This window comes from Chinchilla lanigera, unplaced genomic scaffold (genome assembly GCF_000276665.1).
Source record: "Chinchilla lanigera isolate Chin_1 unplaced genomic scaffold, ChiLan1.0 scaffold00013, whole genome shotgun sequence".
NCBI classification, from domain to species: domain Eukaryota; kingdom Metazoa; phylum Chordata; class Mammalia; order Rodentia; family Chinchillidae; genus Chinchilla; species Chinchilla lanigera.
Window position 1 is genome coordinate 1,062,743 of NW_004955414.1, and position 18,376 is coordinate 1,081,118.

The 18,376-nt window shown below is 35.1% G+C and overlaps 1 protein-coding gene across 7 annotated transcripts in view; it reads right to left on the minus strand.

The window, feature by feature from the left end:
* Positions 1–225: 225 nt before the first annotated feature.
* Positions 226–18,376, minus strand: part of Ccdc67 (coiled-coil domain containing 67) — a gene marked incomplete at its 5' end in the record, with an annotated part of 63,731 nt that continues 45,580 nt past the window's right edge. For all 7 annotated transcript variants that reach the window (XM_013512047.1, XM_013512048.1, XM_013512052.1 and 4 more), the window contains 4 exon segments: positions 226–1,103; positions 5,200–5,314; positions 10,720–10,916; positions 17,241–17,327. In XM_013512047.1, coding sequence (XP_013367501.1) covers positions 927–1,103; positions 5,200–5,314; positions 10,720–10,916; positions 17,241–17,327 — 576 coding nt within the window. In that variant the 3' untranslated portion in view covers positions 226–926.

Genomic DNA, 18,376 nt, shown 5'->3' on the forward strand with positions numbered 1-18,376 from the left:
TTCCCCACACAAACACAAATGTGGCCAACTTTTCCAAATTCGTGGAACAAATTAAGTTTGTGAACTGAGGTACCCCTGCAGTTGGTATAGACAGATACAGGCATAGATATATATCACATTTTTAAAAATAAGAGTACTGAATTATCATTGTTGCGTGTTTGTAACTTGAATTTTGTTATCACCATGTTATTACTGTTCTATACACACTAGGCATCTATGTTTAAGTCCACTGAATTCTGAATTCCTTTATTATATTAAAAACGGAAGTGATTACAAAGGAGAAGATAGCAATAGTAATGCTTTATATATGCTTTAGCTTGTTCAGGTCCATGAAATGATTATTATTAACAAGAAGGCATTAATCTCTGACATAGTTAAGTATGTACATTATATGGTGCATGTCCTTTGTGGCTTTATAAGAGAGGTATTGCAAAAGTGAATGTGAGAATAGCAAAGCGCTATCTTTTTTTAATAAAAGAAATCTTACATAGCTCAAAATATTGAAATATTTTTCACTTTAAAAAATTCTTGAGTTTCCACATCCAGTACACCGATTGATTCATGTATATTTGGAATATAGCACTTCCCTTTCCCTGATTTTGTACTGCTGCAGAGGAAATGGGTTTTCAGTATACATGATTCAAGTGAGAAAATCTGCATTTTTAATTCCACACTATTTCTCAGACTGGAAAAAAATCTTTTGGAGTAGTCATGTTTATTTCACAGTAACTCTACAGCAGAACAATGTAGGATGTTAATATAGAAATACAAACAGCTTTATCAAGCTATACTTACTATTTTCGAAAGCTGCCTTATGGAAATTATTTACTCAAGACAAAATAACCCAAAATTTCTCAGTTTCATTAATCAGCTTTGTAAATATTTTGCCAGAGCTTTTTTGGGGGGGCAACAAAAAGTTTAAAAGCTCATATATGTCTATTTTGTTTTAGTTTGGTGTATTTATTAAGAGTAAATTCCGTATGCCTTTGCAGTTCATCAATATGTGTATTTAGAAGCTTTTCAAGTTCTTTTGCTCGCTTCTCTTCTTCCAGTAGGAAATGCTGTGCAGCCAAAGAAGCTGGGAAGGATACATCTGGGGGAGACTAAGGAGAGAAAGAAAGAAAAATGAGATGAAGAACACAGAGCCTTTTAAAATCTTCATATTTCCAGGCAGGCTTCATCTCTGACATATTGTCAAACACTGCAGCTGTTAATGAAATAATACATCTTGAGCTGAACTCCTTCCACCACTGTAATGCAGTTACTGCTAATGAAATCCTCAAGGAGCTAAGGCAGACATCACAGCGCCATTACATTAAAAAGCTCTAGAAGTGAATATTATAGTATCCAACTGCAAATGCAGGGGCAAGGCGGCCACCAGGGAACCTGCCTACAATGTGCTCTACTAATTTGCAAAGCCAGTGATTTTCATTTGAAAATAGGCAACTTCAAAAAACTCAAGTAAGGATTACAGCAGCACTGGGTAAATAATATATATTATAGATTGTAATGTATATAATATTCATTATATATATATATATATATATATAAAATTGCCCTAACAAGGGGGCTAATTGATACTTGGAGCTAGCTAGCCAGGTGCAGAACGCTGGGATATATCTTGTTTAGGAAAATCTGAATGATGAGTGCCCAAATTTACCCATCTTGGCAATGCAGAAATGCTATTTAACTGTTTGTGATTTGTTGAATGCTTGTTTACAGAAAAAGAAAAAATAAAGTATCTGGCCATGGAATAAAAAACAATATTAGATAATTTTATAATCTTTAATTTAAAAAATATGTAAAAACACTTGGAGAAATATTTTATTTTCCAGTTGTATGTGCCCATTACTCTTTTATAATTTATATTAGGAAGAGTGGGGCTTCATGAAATGTTTGAAGAGCCCACAATCAGTATAGAAATGAACCTTGCTCTAAGAGGATTAAGTTTTCCAATCTGGGCCCTGCCAAAACTAGAGATCAGGGCAGTGCATAGTGGCATGCTACAAACTTGTCAAAGTAGCAGTCCAGCTATAGCTGCTGTGCCAGGTATAGCATTTTTACTAGAGTAGAATATCACAGACATGGTATATCATATGCTGCTGTTGACCTGGCAAATGCATTCTTTCTAATATTCACCACCACCAACAGAAAGGGTCAGAGGCAGTCCGCACTCACATGAGATAGACACCTGCGGATATCTACAGCCTTGCCTCCATCTGTGTTAATGGTATTGTCACAGTACTTTCTGAAGGAACCTAGGCTATCTGGATAGTCCAAAGACTATCATGTAGAACATCATATATTAATGGTAACGTAAGTTAATAAGGCCTGATGAGTAAGGAGTGGCAAGTATAACAAAGGTTCGGAAAATGTGTGTGCTCCAGAGATTCAAGGGCTTGACATACTGTTTTCAGTAATATGGGGCACGCCAGGACATCTAAGTAAATTATGAATGAATATGCTTTGAAAATATTCCACCCTTGGGTGAAGTAATCCGACCCACTATTGAGTGCCACAAAAGCAAGCCTGGAACACTAACGGGCTCCATACTGACTTCAGAATAGGGTGCAACAACCTTACTATTTGGCTCAAATGACTTGGTAGATCCTACGCTAGAAGAATATCTGATCGAGAAAAAGGCCTTGTGGAACCCTCTGTCAGTCTCAGTGGGCAAGGTGTATTGCAGACAGGATTCTGGAACAAGTTACGACATCAGTAGCAGAAACCTGCATAGTATTTGCAAAATAATTGCTGCCATGCTATTGAGTTTTGGTTGAGATGGACAGTCTAGAAGTGGATAGCTTGTGTGATCCATCCTCTGACACTGGCTACCGCAGTGGAAACTGTGAAACAGCAGTGTTTCCCTGTCACCACTAATAACTTCTGTTGCAACTGAACGTCTGACCTGCTCAAAATAGAAAATATAGCTGAGCTCCTGAGATACACCATCCCTCCAGGAGACCAACCAGCCTCTTGGTAGCAATCTGACTACATCAGGTGTAATCAGGTGCCTTACACCTCAGGAAGGACAATGTTTTATCCTTACCAGGACTGACATGCACTCTATAGGTTTGCCTTTCCCGTCCACTGGAAAGGCAAACTGAGAACTCAGAGTGACTGACATGCTGACATGGGAGCCAGTTTTACAGCAGACTAATGACTCCGAAATCCTAAAATCATCAGATATTAGAATAACGGAATAGTTAGCAGCTTATCACTTTCTTTCCTACGGCTTAGCGGGAATAGATGCTTGCTTTGAGTCTGTAAAGATCGAAGCCTTGTCGGTGCAGAAACTGTAGTCTGCATAGAAATTCTCATGCCTGGGGCTGGGGATTTAGCTCAGCGGCAAAAGCGCCTGCCTGGCAAGCGCAAGGTCGTGAGTTCAGTTCCCGGTACCTGAGAAAAACCAAAATAAAAAAAAAAAAAAAAAAAAAGAAATTCTCATGCCTTTTAAACAAGGCGGTTCATTTTATTGACCTTGTTGGTGTGGAATTTCATTCTATTCAGAAAATGTTGGCATTTGATGTTGAAATGAAGACAAAACGTTTTGGGGCTCTAGAAATCGCTAAGCCTTCAAACATGCATGGTTTAAAGGTTTCTCCTTTTACCATAGTAGTTTAAATCTTAATTTCAGTCTTTACCAATACAAAGGGACAGATTCCAGAAAAATGGAAAAGTACTTGTAGTATATCCTGTCCCACTAAAATATGTTCTGTTGTATATTTATTTATAATCTGTATCCCATGTTTATCATGAAGTGGCACCAAAATATTACATAATATACTCTGAATAAGAGGAAAGGATAATTACTAAAAGTACTAGTTCTTTACTTTGTGAGATGAAAACATCTTTTTAAAAGCTGTGGTTTTTATGGTGATACATCATAAAGTAGATGATTTCAGCAGAATAATTGAAATTATAAAAAAAGAATCAAATGAAAATTCAAGAACTGAAAAACACCCTTCCCACCTGCTGTATGAGGTCAACATAATCTGATACAAGACCTGACAAGGACACTAAAGGAAAATTACAGGCCAATTTATCTTGCGGGCACTACATAAAAGTTCTAAACCAAATATTCACAGACCAAGTCCAATGATTTAATTAGGTTTATTTCAAGAATGCAAAATTGGATTAATCTGTAATCAAGATAAATTATCACATTAATGGAGCAAAGGAGAAAAATTATAGGGTTATTTTAATACTGACAAAAAGGCATTTGAGGCCAGGCATGGGGGTGCAGGCCTATAATCCCAGCACTCACGAGGTTGAGGCAGGAGGATTGCTGTGAGTTTGAGGCCAGCCTGAACTGCATAATGAGACCCTACCTCAGAGAGACAAAAAAAAAAAAGGCATTTGAGAAAATTTCCTACCTGCTCATGAAAAAATTAGCAACCTAGGAATAAAATAAATTCCCTAATCTTCTGAAAGGAATCTACCAGATATCCATAGGTGTGTTATTTATGTACAATAAAATTTTATAGAGACACAAAAGCCCATAAATTACAGCTGAAGGTATTGGATTTAATCCTCAATACCACAAAACAAACAAAAAAACCCTGATATGGATGATGATGAATCTTAGAAACAATATTGAGCAAAAGAAGCCAGGCCTACATGAATACACAGTCTAACTCAGTTTACATAAAATTCACAAATGGACAAAAATAATTCATGACTTTAAAAGTCAGGGTAGAGGTTACCTTGGGAGCAAGCAGAAGGGAGTGGGGAGGTACAAGAGCAGGCCTCTGAGGGGTAGTAAGCTTCCCTCTGTTACCTGGGTGTAGTAACACTGCTGTGATGATTCATCAAGCTGTCCATTTATGATCTGCACACATTTCTGTATGTATGCTGGAGTCTATATCATTGATATTTTTAAACAAGAACAAAAGATCACTTGTAGGTCCTTAAAATACAGTTCCTTGAGGGTACCTGGAATATCCAGAAATGAGTTCCAAATACTTACATTTTAAAAGAGCATCACCAGTAATTCTGCCCAGCAGTGGAGGTTAACAACCATTGCCTGAAATACTTCATGACATGTTATGGGTCCCTTTACTTTCTATAGATAGGTATGGCCAATAAGGCTCAGACTGGAGTCCTGTTCAAGCAGTGACACTGTAGAACTACCATTAGTATGTTGGTATCAGTGGAAAGGCTATCACCCTTGAGAAGAAAAGCAGCCTAGAAACTCACCAGTGGGAACACTTCATCATCACTAATCAAAGGACTTGCTGTATCTTTGGTTCGAAATGTCAGAGATGGCAACAGTGGTGTTGCACTTCTATTTGGCTCACAATCTTGGCCAAGTCTAAAAGAGAAGGAATGGCTGTCATTATTTCTACCAAGAACACGTTTGTCTACATAGCTAAGGATTTCTCTGATGTCCAAGAGGGGAAAACAACAAAATGTTTGGGTTTGTTGTCTGACTATTTCTTTGAATATGATTTTCCTGTTATTTCTACTTTACTTGAAAGACTTAGAATGACTTATAGTGAAACAGAGAACCTAGTAATTTTTAGATATTGTACTATTTTTAATTGCCTATATTGCTTCTCTTTCTGTGTAAACTTTTTTTTTAACCTCAACTTTTTACATAACTGGAGCTAATATGAGAGAAATCTCAGTTAACATGACTGCCATGCTAAATAGATACAGGTCTAAATATTCTTTAAAAATTCCCTATTACACTTAAACTCACTGGTTTTCTTGACAGAATAATACATTTTTGATGTTAAACAAGTCTTTGTATAATAATTCTAATTTCTATAGGGCATAAAAATTTACAGCATGTTTTCAGTTTATATCATTTCCCAAACTCCTCCACTTATAAGTTGTGTGATCTTGAACACTTGACTTCCTCTGTCACATTTTCTCACAAGAATGCTGTTATAAGAGGTGAGTGAGTAGCACATGTGAAGTACTTCCACAGAATTCCTAGCTCAGACACTAACTAAAGATTAGGTGTCATTATTTTTAAACTCATTTTGATCTTCAGCATGGCCAGAACAAATGGGTACTATCCATGCTAAGGAAAAGGAGACTTGAAGGTTAGGTAGTTTAATCTTATTCATTTACTTTCATATTAGAATAAACTGCCAAGAAGAAATGGTTTTGGGTTTTGGACTTGAATCCAGGTTTTCTTGACTTCAAACTCCACAATTTGTATGAAAGTCACAACGTAGAATTTTTTGTTTGTGTAAAATATAAAGTAGAAGATGAGACTGAGAAAAATACCAGTGAGATTTAAAATTTTGGTCTGCTGACTACACAAGTAGTAATAGAACAAACAAATCAATCTACACTGAAATTATACAGAGTCCTAACAGTATAGGCTGTTTGGGATTAAAGAAGTATCTTTCATGAAAATGGGATTTAAATTTATTCAAATCATTAAAACCATGAAAACATAAAAATCTGTTCAATTTAAGATTATTGTTACTAATAATCCAAATGCCTCACAGTACTAAGCACTTTCAAACCTTCAGAGTTTGATACAGTTAAAAACATCCACATATATTGCTCTGTTCTTATCCAAAGACCAATTTATATAGGCTTGTTTCTTATTATGCAAACACTTGCAAAGCTATGCATACAAACAGCAATAAAAGTTAAGTGAAGCATCTGTAAATCAGTACATTAAAAACAAACACAACATGTTTCCCATTTTTACTTATCTTGAAATAAATCTTCCCCCTTCTCTCAACCATAATTACCATGGTAACAGAACAGCAAATTAAACTGAAGTAACATGGTTTATGATGTGCACAATAAGATGAAACATCTCACAATTCAAACAGAATGATAACAATTGCATAGTGCATCCGAGTGTAATCTTTAGCTGAACCTTTTAATTTGAGTGAGGCTACTATCTGTACTTCAAAGCACAGTGGAAAAAACAAGGTAATTATAGAAGTGATTCAAGAAATATATCTCTGTGCAATCTCAACTGAACAGAGATTTCAGGCAAGGTATTTGTTCTAAATTATCTAGATAATTATCTCAATTATCCACTTTGCTATGGCTGCATAGATACAGTTTTATGGTGTTAATTACTAAAATTTATGTAGGGACATTCTTTTTACTGTAAGATCAATAAAATATGGAGGTTGAAAGGAAAGACATTATGAAGTAAAGTACTTTTGCTTTAAATCACCTTTATATCTGACAAGTTCTTGTAGGCTATAGCTATTCAAATACTTCATAAAATTATCTTTAAAAATGCTACATATATCAACTTAAAAGTTGCTTTAAAAATTATTTCAGAAGGCTTTTAGTATCCTCTCACGAGCTCATCTGTTCAATCAGCTTTCCACAGGTCCGATTTCGAGGCCCCTGCCACACTCTGGCAGGGCCCAGTTGCTTTGGGGCCAAGGTGCTGTCCACTTGCCATCTGAGTCGTCTCTGTGCAGTTTTCACAGTCCTCTGACGTGCGCACAACACTGTTCCCTCTTCACCCACACAGGGCTGTGGGACAACGATCTCACCATAAACTACGCTCACTGGCCTCGCTCCAGCCTCACCTTCTAGTTCCCTACTCTGTGAACTGCTCGTTGCTCCCTGGCCTCTATCCTTCCAGCTTGCCGTGTTTTGCTTCTTATTGTGCAACACCGTGGCACAAAATTTTCTCAACTTACATTTGGCTTCTCAGCTATTCATTCACTGACAAGAGATCTTATGAGTGATTAGGACAAACCTGCTGACTCTGTGGCTTTTTAGTATTAAAACTTTTAATTTATTAGCTAGACATGAAGCCATTTGAGTGATTAATGTCTATGATAACTAAAATCTGCCCAGTGCATGATACAACCTTTAAAACCATAAATTCGCTTTTGGGTATGTCTCTTATATACAAATTCCATTTATTTAAAAATTGATTTACCATTAAAATTATCTACATCTTAATAGTTCTGGATGCCACACTCCAAATTAGCTTATAAACTATCCTGAAGCTTCAAAACTCTAACTTTTAGGACAACACTCAAAATATCCTAGCCAAATTCAATTACATTGCGTAAGTTTTTAAAAGTGCTGAGTAAATATCCTGTTGGAAAATAAATGCTTTCGAATATCCTAAAATGCTTCACATATTAAGTGAGTGAATGTCAAAAACTTATCACTTCAAAAAAGTATGAAAAAAACCAAAAATTTAGTTGAGTGAATAAAATATTAAATGATATACTGTACAAATCTTCCTGTTAAGACAAAAAATTTCTTAACTGTATAGACATTAAAATTTTGTAAAGTGTTACCTCAGATATGTTTACCTAAAAGGTTTTCTTTTTCTAAAACAGTTCATTGAGACCTGATTGCATCAGCCATTGATAGGTAAAGATGACTTGTGTATTTTCTGATTAATTTAGGCCTGATATATATATATATATATATATAATCTCCTTCACTGAGCTGTCCTCTGATGGGGCAAAGTGTCACTCTGACTTGCTACAATTAATAAAAGGTATCAGCTTCACAGTTCTCCTCTGTGAGCTCACAGTGTCCTTGCTCTCAACAACCCTTCCCCACAGTGGGTTTTACATGGTAATAATTTATTCAGAACATTTCAAATGCTGTTTCTTTTAAAAACCAGGTCATCGGAGAACACTGAAATCAGAGGAGGCATTAAAACAAATTTAATGAAACTTTCAGCAAATGCAACTGGCAGGACATAAGCTTTGCAGCAGGAATAGTCAGTCCAAACTGCTTATTAAGATAATCTCCTGCTGAGCGTTTTACCTCTTATGTTGCTTTCTCTGCCCCCTACTGTCTTGTTTTTGTTAGGCACTTTTAACAGTTCTGTACTACCCTGACAAAGAAAAAGGGAGCAATGGAAACAAGAAAAATACTTTGAAAAAAATAATGAAAGGCAGAGTAAATGCCTTTTTGTTTAAATAACACCTGGTCCCTTCATCTAAGGCTTTCAAAGTTACTTCTGCAAGCAAGTACAGGAAACACTGCGCTGCACCCAGCACTGCTCAGCACGGCAGGGAAGGATTGCCCTTCACAGAAGTGTCTTTTGGGGCCTCTCTTTCCCTTATCTGGGCATTGTGATGACCGAAGGAAAACTGCACTTTGCAAAGCAAAGTAAAACATTTACTCCCTATTAGAAACCATTCTTACCCTCAAATCAAGACAAGCTCCTGTTATGCTGGCCAATTAATGTGAGCATATTCACCAGAGAATAGCATATGGTGTAGTCCAAAGGTGGCTTCACCTTGTGGCCACCACCTCTGCCACCACGCAGCTGCAGCACCCTGCCACAGCACTCCACTGCAGCGCCTCCATCTCCCTCCTCCCACCCCAGCGCCTGAGGGTTAATGGAGTCCTTGGGATGGTTGCTGTTTAGTGTAGCAGACTAGAATCTGCCCTTCCAAGCACAAAGGGAGGAGGGTGGGAGGCGAGAGCTGCTCTACACCCATAAGAGCATCAAACAGGTATGTTTTCACGTATATTCCTCAGACTTTGGGACATATTTAAATATGTTTCCTGTAGACTGCTTCTGCCAAAATGAGCCTGGTATCACCCGCACACACAGGACTATCTTTGAAGAAATGTCAGATCCAACTATTAGTCTATTCATCAAAATACACATTTTAGGCACTGTGAATTGTTAGAGAAGAACTGATGCTATGAATACTTACAATTTTGTCAGTAATAATATCAGTAACAACAGCTAATATTTATGGAACTACCTATTACACATGGGTTATCTCTTGTTGTCCCTGTAAGAACTATACAAATTATTTTCTGTATTTGTTAAATGGGAACTTAAGGGTAACAAAGGTGAAGCAAATTTTTTTTATGGCTGTCAATATTCTGTTATATGAAAACAATAAATAAGGTTCTTCATTCTAAGTATCACAAGTTTCTGAGAAAAAAGTTGTATTGAAGTTGAGGATCTATAAATTCAACTTTTCTGAGGACCACGGAAGGTTAATAACTGTGATGTCCAAGAAGTTCTGGGAATGCTGCATACCACAGCTTTTCTTGAAAACTCAATGTAAATTAGTATGCTAAGGGCTCTAAGAAATTCTGTAACAAAGAAACTTATATGTCTTGCTGAGCATTTTCCAACTTTGAGAAAACAGTGAAAGGCCTTCGTAGACTGTTTTGGCTCCACAAATATTTTATTACAGTTGAATCTATTGGCCTATTTTTTGCGATTGATATATTTTCTTAGATTTTAAACTAAGATATTTTAAAGAGTGTAGGCATAAAATGGACAGCATATACTGACTTTTCTTGTGCCCTTCACTCAGAGAAAACCTCATACACACACAGAGATTCCCTCTATGAAGTGACCAATAATTCGTCACCATGGCTAGAGTGTAAATATGTTATATACATTTTGAAGGTAAGTCAGAAGTGACATCTTCTTGTATTTTCTGCTTTATTTGAACAGAGTGCCTAACGAATAAATTCTAGTTTTCTCTGTTCCCATGATGTAAAAAGTAAGATTATTTACTTGTGCATTTGTATGTGTCACAGCTGGAAGGGCGGTCTGAAGTGGCTGCCAAACTGGTATCTCCCGTCACACTCCACCCACCTCACTGTTACATGTCTTGAAACCTACTGAGCACACAAATTTCTTATAAAATAAGTATGTGTCACTACTAAATAAATTTAGACAAATGAAGAGAAATACATGAAGTTATAATTTGAATTACTTAAAAATAAATTTTAATTAAATGTTTTTAAACTTTTATGGAGCTAACATACCTGTCTTCATTTCTTTCCATTTTTATTTGGCTTTGATAGGCAAATATTCCTGCTTCTTCATAGGTATTCGGATGAGGCCATGCTGACTTTCCATTAACATGAAGTTTTGCGAGATCACTTCGAAGCTTTTCATTCTCATATTCCAGTTTGCTAATAGATGTGTTCCTTGAATGTGCCCTATTAGTGAAGTCCATACTCTAGAAGATAAAGTAAGTTATCACTGAATAAACTGACCCGTATAAGGGATGCACGTGGACACGTGATGGGAAGACCCTCTCATATGAGCCGTGTGACACGGTTCTACTCTTGCTCTCCGGAGTGTCCTTCCCTGCCCTCTGCTTTCTCACAATGCCAATAAAAGCAGTGCACACAACAGTGCCCATTTCAATATGGAAAATGTTCACGGTTCTCTACAAAACACTGGACAGATTCAAAGTTTTCTGTGTGTGTTTATAACACCTGTTAGTGTTGATGAATAATGGAAATAACATACATTTCAATTTTAAAAGAATTTTTTCTGATTAAAATAATTCATATGATTATAGAAAATAAGGAATATTAAGAACAAAACAATGTTCCATACTACCACTACTCAGTGATAACTGCTGTTAATATTCATATCGTTCTAGTATTTTTCTAACAATAGCAAATGCAATAAATGTCAATATATTATATGCTTATATAAAATTATATACTGTCTGATTCTGGACCACTCTATCCTCCTGGTCTTACAGCTGACATTGTGCCAGTACCACCCAGTATGGAGCAATGCGGAGTCATAATAAAATTTTGCTCTCTGGTAGGGCGCACTCAATTTAAATGCATCATCAGAAGAGAAAATGAAACATGTTTAAGTCACAAAATGAGAGGTTTGGAGTAACAGAGATTTCTGTGGCTGTTTTAACTAAATTGTTTTAAGTAGTTTCCTAGGAAGTATCTACAAATTTTAAAAAGAGGCTATAATCTCACAATGAAAATACTTTACATGGCTGTATATAATCCTCAGAGTCCATTTAAAGGTTTACTAGTTGCATAGCTGCTGACTAAACAATAGTTCTCTGATTTCAGAAGGGTAATATTTTAGTATAAAAAGCACACCTTGAGTACAATATCTCTTTTGTTTATTAAAATTTTTAAAAATAGTACATGTTTTCAGTACATAATGATCACATTCATCCTGGGGAGTTGGTACATGACTACCACTTCTTAATTCTTTTTTCATCTCCTGTTTCCCCCTCCTAAAACAACTTTTTGTGAACCTCCAAATATCGATGGCTCAAAATTCTTTAGGTTTTAAGTTATCATAGCTTAGAAGCTACTTGAGGTTCCTAACTGAAAGGTTTCAAGCATCATTCACATGGTCTGCCATATCATACATTGAATTATTCTAAATCTGCTACAATCTTTGAAAATTATTCTGATTTTGAAAATTGAGGACCAGGGATGTAGCTCAGTGGCACAGCAATTGCCTGGTAAGCACAAGGTCCTGAGTTTGATTCCCAGTACCAAAAAAAAAAAGAAAAGAAAATTGGGCTGGGGATGTAGCTCAGTAGTACAGCACCTGCCTGAAGTACAAGGCCCTGGGTTCGATTTCTGGCACCAAAAAATCCCCTAACTTTGAAAATTATTCATATGCTATCATATTAGTATTGATACTGATAAATACACATATAAATGTATACATTTTAGATAATGAAAATGCTCCAAGAGGGCAAACTTTCCCACACAGTAATACAGGACTGATTATATTATCCCCAAGCTTATCAGTCAATGTGCCCTTTAGAAAAGGACAGCATCCAAAGTGTTTTCTTGTCTGGCAGTCGTCTGCCTTTAGGAATTCTCAACATTGACTCTTTTGAGACATCCGTGCAAAGCAGCCTGTATTCTTTTGCTTTAAAAGAGAATGGATTGCTTATTCTACAATTAGAGTAGATTTGCTGTAAATATAAAAGAAGGCACAGTCTTATAAAATTTTGCCCTCCAAAAAGAAAAAATTCACATGGGCAGATCTGGTTGAAAAAGGTCAACCAGAATTTCACCTTTGAATAACATTCAAAAATTTACTCCAAATAAGATATCAGTCAAAACATATAATTCTTAATGGCCTGTTGTTCAGCTCAAATTGTATTTTTTTAAATAAAATTAGACTTTATGTATGACTATTTTTGGTCTACTACTGATTTAAAGTAATTAAGAACAATAGGGATGATTTTTAAAGCCCTGTAATTTTCTAAATGTAGCATAATTAAATAAGTATTATAAGAATGACCTAAAAGAATTTGACAGGTGATGCATCTATACGTTTTACGTTTGAGAGGATATTCCCTTTTTCTTGATAACAAGCTTTTTAGGGACTCTCTTATTTCACATTTGTTCTTGAATACTTTGCTAGTGATTTCAGAAATATATTCTTCATTGTACAATTATCATATGAAAATACACAGTAAGTAAGCCTACCACTGTATTTTTTTTTTTTTTTTTTTTTTCAGTTCAAGAGATTGAACCCAGGGACTCATGTCACGCATGCCAGGCAAATAGTCTACTTCTACGTTTCTGATGGGTTCTTTTATGTAAGCCTATTATTCAATTATGGTTTCTTTCAAAAATTTTAGAGTCCCATAGTTTTATTCATTTCTTTGCTCTTGAAATGGCAAAATCTTCTGGTGTTTATTTACTTAGAAAGACTAGTATGAGGCCAGTTGAATTACTGAAATGTCTGAATATCTGCATTCTGCATGTACATTTTTTTTCTTGTCAGTTATATATATTTAATAATTAGTCTAGCAACATATTTCTACAGGAAGATATGCTTTAGTCATGTTTTATAGTTAGTATTTTAGTTTTCAGTGTGTAAATGGATGTTTTAATCATTGTGAGGATATTTTTATATTACCATTTTATTTAGGTAACTCTATGGACAGTAAAAAAATTACTAAAATTATTAAAATTACTACAAATTTGAGTTCTGATAAAGTCAAATTTTATTACAGCTTAAATCAAAACATTAGTAAATACGACTACAGGACTAGGTAAATGCGGAATAAAAAAACCAGTCATGGTAAACTTAATTCTTTGTTACCTCATCCAAGAGACGTGTAAAAAACTCCTCAAAACTCCTTTTCTTTCTACACTGTCAAGGTTCAACACAAAGCTATGGAAAACGCCTCTAAGCCAGGACCGTCTTGCTGGGTTCTGTTGTTATTGTAACTACCTCACTGAGACCCTGGAAAACAGAAGCTTTGTAGCCCACTGCATACACTGGTGGTAATTAGGCACAGCACCGCTGTTCCTACCACTTTGATAAACTTTCTCCCCCCAAGTAGAAACAAACAGGAATTTTATAGTTAGTCATGCATAAAAATTCTCAAAGCTTTGTTTATTTAGATATTGCCAATTTAAAATCAGCAATTTCCTTGTTTAGAAAGGACAGTAATTATTATTTTAATATTATCCAAATATCATGTTAGAAGGTTTAAAATAATGATGAAAATATTTTGTTTTTTAATTCCAGAGGTAAAATTTCAGCACGAATAGTTTAATTTTATCTCCACTTATCCATTCCAATTATTTTAGAAATAGTTGCTAATTACAGGATTTTCTTCTACTCATGGAGTTTTTAAAAAACTATTTTTTTTTTTTTTGAGACAAGGTCTTGCTACGTAGTTCAGGTTGGCCTTGAACTCACTCTGTAGCCCAGACTGGCCTCGGACTCTTGCATCCACCTGCCTCAGCCTCCTGAGTGTGGGATTATAGGGTGTGCACCAATGCACTTATCCCATGCTCATGGGATTTAAACACACAGACAGAAGGGAGTTTTCTTCATTTTAAGAAATTAGAAAAAGTGCAACAAAATAAACAGAAAAAGAAAAATTGATAAAAGCTAAAAATAAATGAAATGGATGAAAAATAATAATGCATAGGTAATATTTTTAAATAATAATAAAATAAACTTCTTGTGAGCCAGAACTAAGACAAAAAGAATATCTGTATAAGTAGTCAACTATACTAGATTAGAAATAAGGAAACACAAAACAGAATATGGAAGAGATGAAAAAAACTGTTATTACTAACTTTGGTAACAAGGAAACAAACAAATGGGTAAAGATGTCTTAGAAAAATATAAATTAGCAAACTGATCTAAGAAAAAGTAATGAAATTTTAATGTACCAGATAACCTAAAAGAAAAAATAAGTGAAGATCTATTTGGTCCAGATGGTTTTACAGCCAAGTTCTTTTTTTAAAAGCACTGATAATTCTAATATTATTTAAACTATTTTAGGCCATACATAAAGATAGAAATCTCCAAAGTTATGAGGTCAGCATAACTTTAAAACAGGTTTAAAAAGAAAGAACTATATTTACAAGTCTCATTTATATGTACAAATCTAATTTCTAAGTAAAAATGGTAAAATCTTGATAGGTATAAGATGATACAGCTCTATGTAAAAATATAAAATGATACAAACTGAGTAGCCGACACACATGATCTCTTGGGGTATGATATGGGGAAAGGAATGGAGAAAAGGAGAGGGTCTAAAGCGAGAGAAAAGGATCGCACCAGAATATCAGTATTTAAATTATGGCTCTATTTATAGAAATATATATCTTATATAATTTTTCTAAGAAATCAGGAAAAATGAAAGGATATTTACTGACTTGTGCACATGTCCATATATACCGTCAGAAGGCAGTTTCAGATAATACATGTATTATACATATATTTCTGTAGATCACCTCTGTATGCGCACACAAGTAAGGAAAAGTGACAGAAGGCTACATACCACATTGTCAGCGCTGGTTTTCTCTGGAGTCCTGAGTGTGGATAATTAGCTTTTTCTATGCACATCTTTTTTGTGTTTTCTTTCTTACAAATCCAAGACCGATAAATGAACAAAGCCAAAAGCCCACAGGAACCACAGTGAAGCAGCCTCTGTGTGTGTGTGTGTGTGTGTGTGTGTGTGTGTGTGTGTGTGTGTGTGTGCTGACCAGGAATATACAAATAACAACATTCAATTGAATCAAAAAGTACAAATACTATTTTGTGATTTAAAAAAAGACACTCATGGATCCAGGATCTGATTTAACTTTTTGTATGTTCAATGTTTAGATGACATATTTTTTAAAAAAAATTTCACAAGGAAACGTAGCTGCTTTGCGTTTTATCCATCTACACTGCCAGCACAGCATAGATAACCACGTTCCAAGGAGGCAGAGTGCTTCCGGGTGCTCCTGTTACTTTGATGCTAGAATATGGATTATTAAGAGAACAGGGAACCTGAAAGAGTGAATAAAAATTAGGAGGTATGATAGACATTGTGAAATGAAAGGAAAATGCTCAAAAGTAAAGAGCAACTGGGGTGAGGAAAAAGAGAAAAGAAAGAAGGGGAATTGTGTATGTATGTATATACAGGATAGCTAACATAGTTGTACCACTGACTTCTATTGCTTTACTGAAAGGAAGTTAATGATTAATTATTTGATCAATGTTGCATGTCTCTATTTGTTTTCCTGAGAAACCACTTTGAAGATATCGATATGTAACACAACAACCACTGTTAATTTCCTACCACTTCATCTGTAATTCACTATTGCTTGTATTGCTCTTATGCTATTTTTGTAAATGGATGTCTGTTCATATGTTTTCCTTCTTTTATTTTTAAAATAATTTTTTAAAAAAGAGAACAGGTTCAATATTACAAAAACATAGCACTAAGGCATAAGAACAGAGTATGGAGAATGCCTCATTCAACACCTTTACTTTTAACTAAAGAAACTGAGGCTAAATTAGCTCTTATTTTATCCTTTCCACGCCTCAAATGATGGAAAAATTCTTAGAATTTTCTCAAAATAAATGTTATCATTAATATTTCACTAGTTCAATAAACAAAAATTCTCATATAAAACTAAATACTGACAGTTACATTAAACAAGAGCAATGAGAAGCACAGAGCTTAAGGTGCGTTGTGTAAGCCAGAAGTCATTCATTCGTTCATTCATTCATTCACTCAGCCCTCTTGTTATTCAACCAACACGATGAACACTTAACCTACACCCGCTGTGTGAGGAGCTGTAATGGTACAAACATTAATAAGACATAATTCCTGCTTGCCATCTAGTGGGAAAATGACAAGTTGGACTGAAATATAAACTAAGTTCGGATAGAACAATTCATTCTGACTGAGCTTTTGAGAGTGGTTTTATTGAGGAAAAAGTTGACATTAAATCAAGCCATGTAGGATTTTAAGGCAACAGCAAGAGCAAAAGCATAGAAATAGCATATTTGGCATGTTCAGGAAATGATCAGAATTGAGCCCAATCCGAGAAAAGAACAAGAGAGGAAACTAGAAACTCAAGTGTTCCAGCTTGAGGATCAAAGTAGATTCAACTAAAGTGCAAGACAATGTGCAGCCCCAACTTTTGCACGCCCGAAACACGGCAAGCGCTCAGAAGTGATGCCTTGGGAAATCCTGAGCAGCTAAATAATCTCTTGTCCAACTTATTGAATGAATTCAGCATATTACCATGTACTGTCCAGGATCTAAATCTCCCATCATTCCTTTCAGATGTGTGTTTTCCGTTCTGACAGCTTTGTATTTCGTATCTGGGAACTGAAAGATTAGTAATAAAAGGTAAGTGAAAAATACACAATGAAAATACATAATTTTATTAAAATTAATTTTACCTAGAGAATACAAATATTTTCTACTTGTAGTAATAATACTACTATTATTAGTAGTTGTAGTAATAATACAACCTAAACTCAGGTTGATTGACTGAGTACTCTTATTCAGCTTTACTATTTCTGCCAGGCCAAACTCTACCCTCTTCTTACAATCAATATTAAATTAAAAAGATACAATGATGATTCATTTACTTTTTCTCCTTCCAATTCCAAAATCTCATTTCTTCTCTTTTTTTTTTTTTTTAAAAATAAAAGGAGAAAAACATTAACAGACAGACAACCTTTTACAAAATAGGAAAAGAACAGTACAGACAATACGGAGTTACAAACAAAGTGGTAGGGAATTAACAATGCTTGTTGTATTACATATTGATATCTTCAAAGTATTTCTTCTCTTTTTTAACTGTATGCAAATTATTACCAGAAAAATCACAATTTTTAAGCCATGCTTAAAATAACACTGTCTATTAAATTTCTTCAGCACCTGATTAATTTTTTTGCAATACGCAACGCACGACTTTCATGTTTCACTTTGTTCTTTCTGGTGTTTCTCTCAAGTTTCTTTTGTTTGTGACTTCTTCATCTGTCTCCTACTGTCTTGTTTGTTTTCCTGATTTCTTCTACTTGACAGTAAATGCACAGAGTTGTCCTTTTATTTACCTAGGGCTCATTTCTATTAAACAAAAAACTTGCCTTAAAAAGATTTACTTTATCAATTATAAAATATAAGCTCACTGATACAATCTAGAAAAAGTGTAAGAATCCAACTACTCAGATCACTGTTACCATCTGTAATATATCCTTCCCCAAAGAGGCACAACCTATCGTATTACTACACGTGCATGGTTTTCCTGTGTATTTTACAAATAAGTCACAGTTTAAGGCTCCAGGTTAGGCAAAGGCTGAGTCTTTTTGTTTCTGCAATACACAGGACTTAATAGTTATGCTATTTGGAAAGTAATCCTCATATACCTA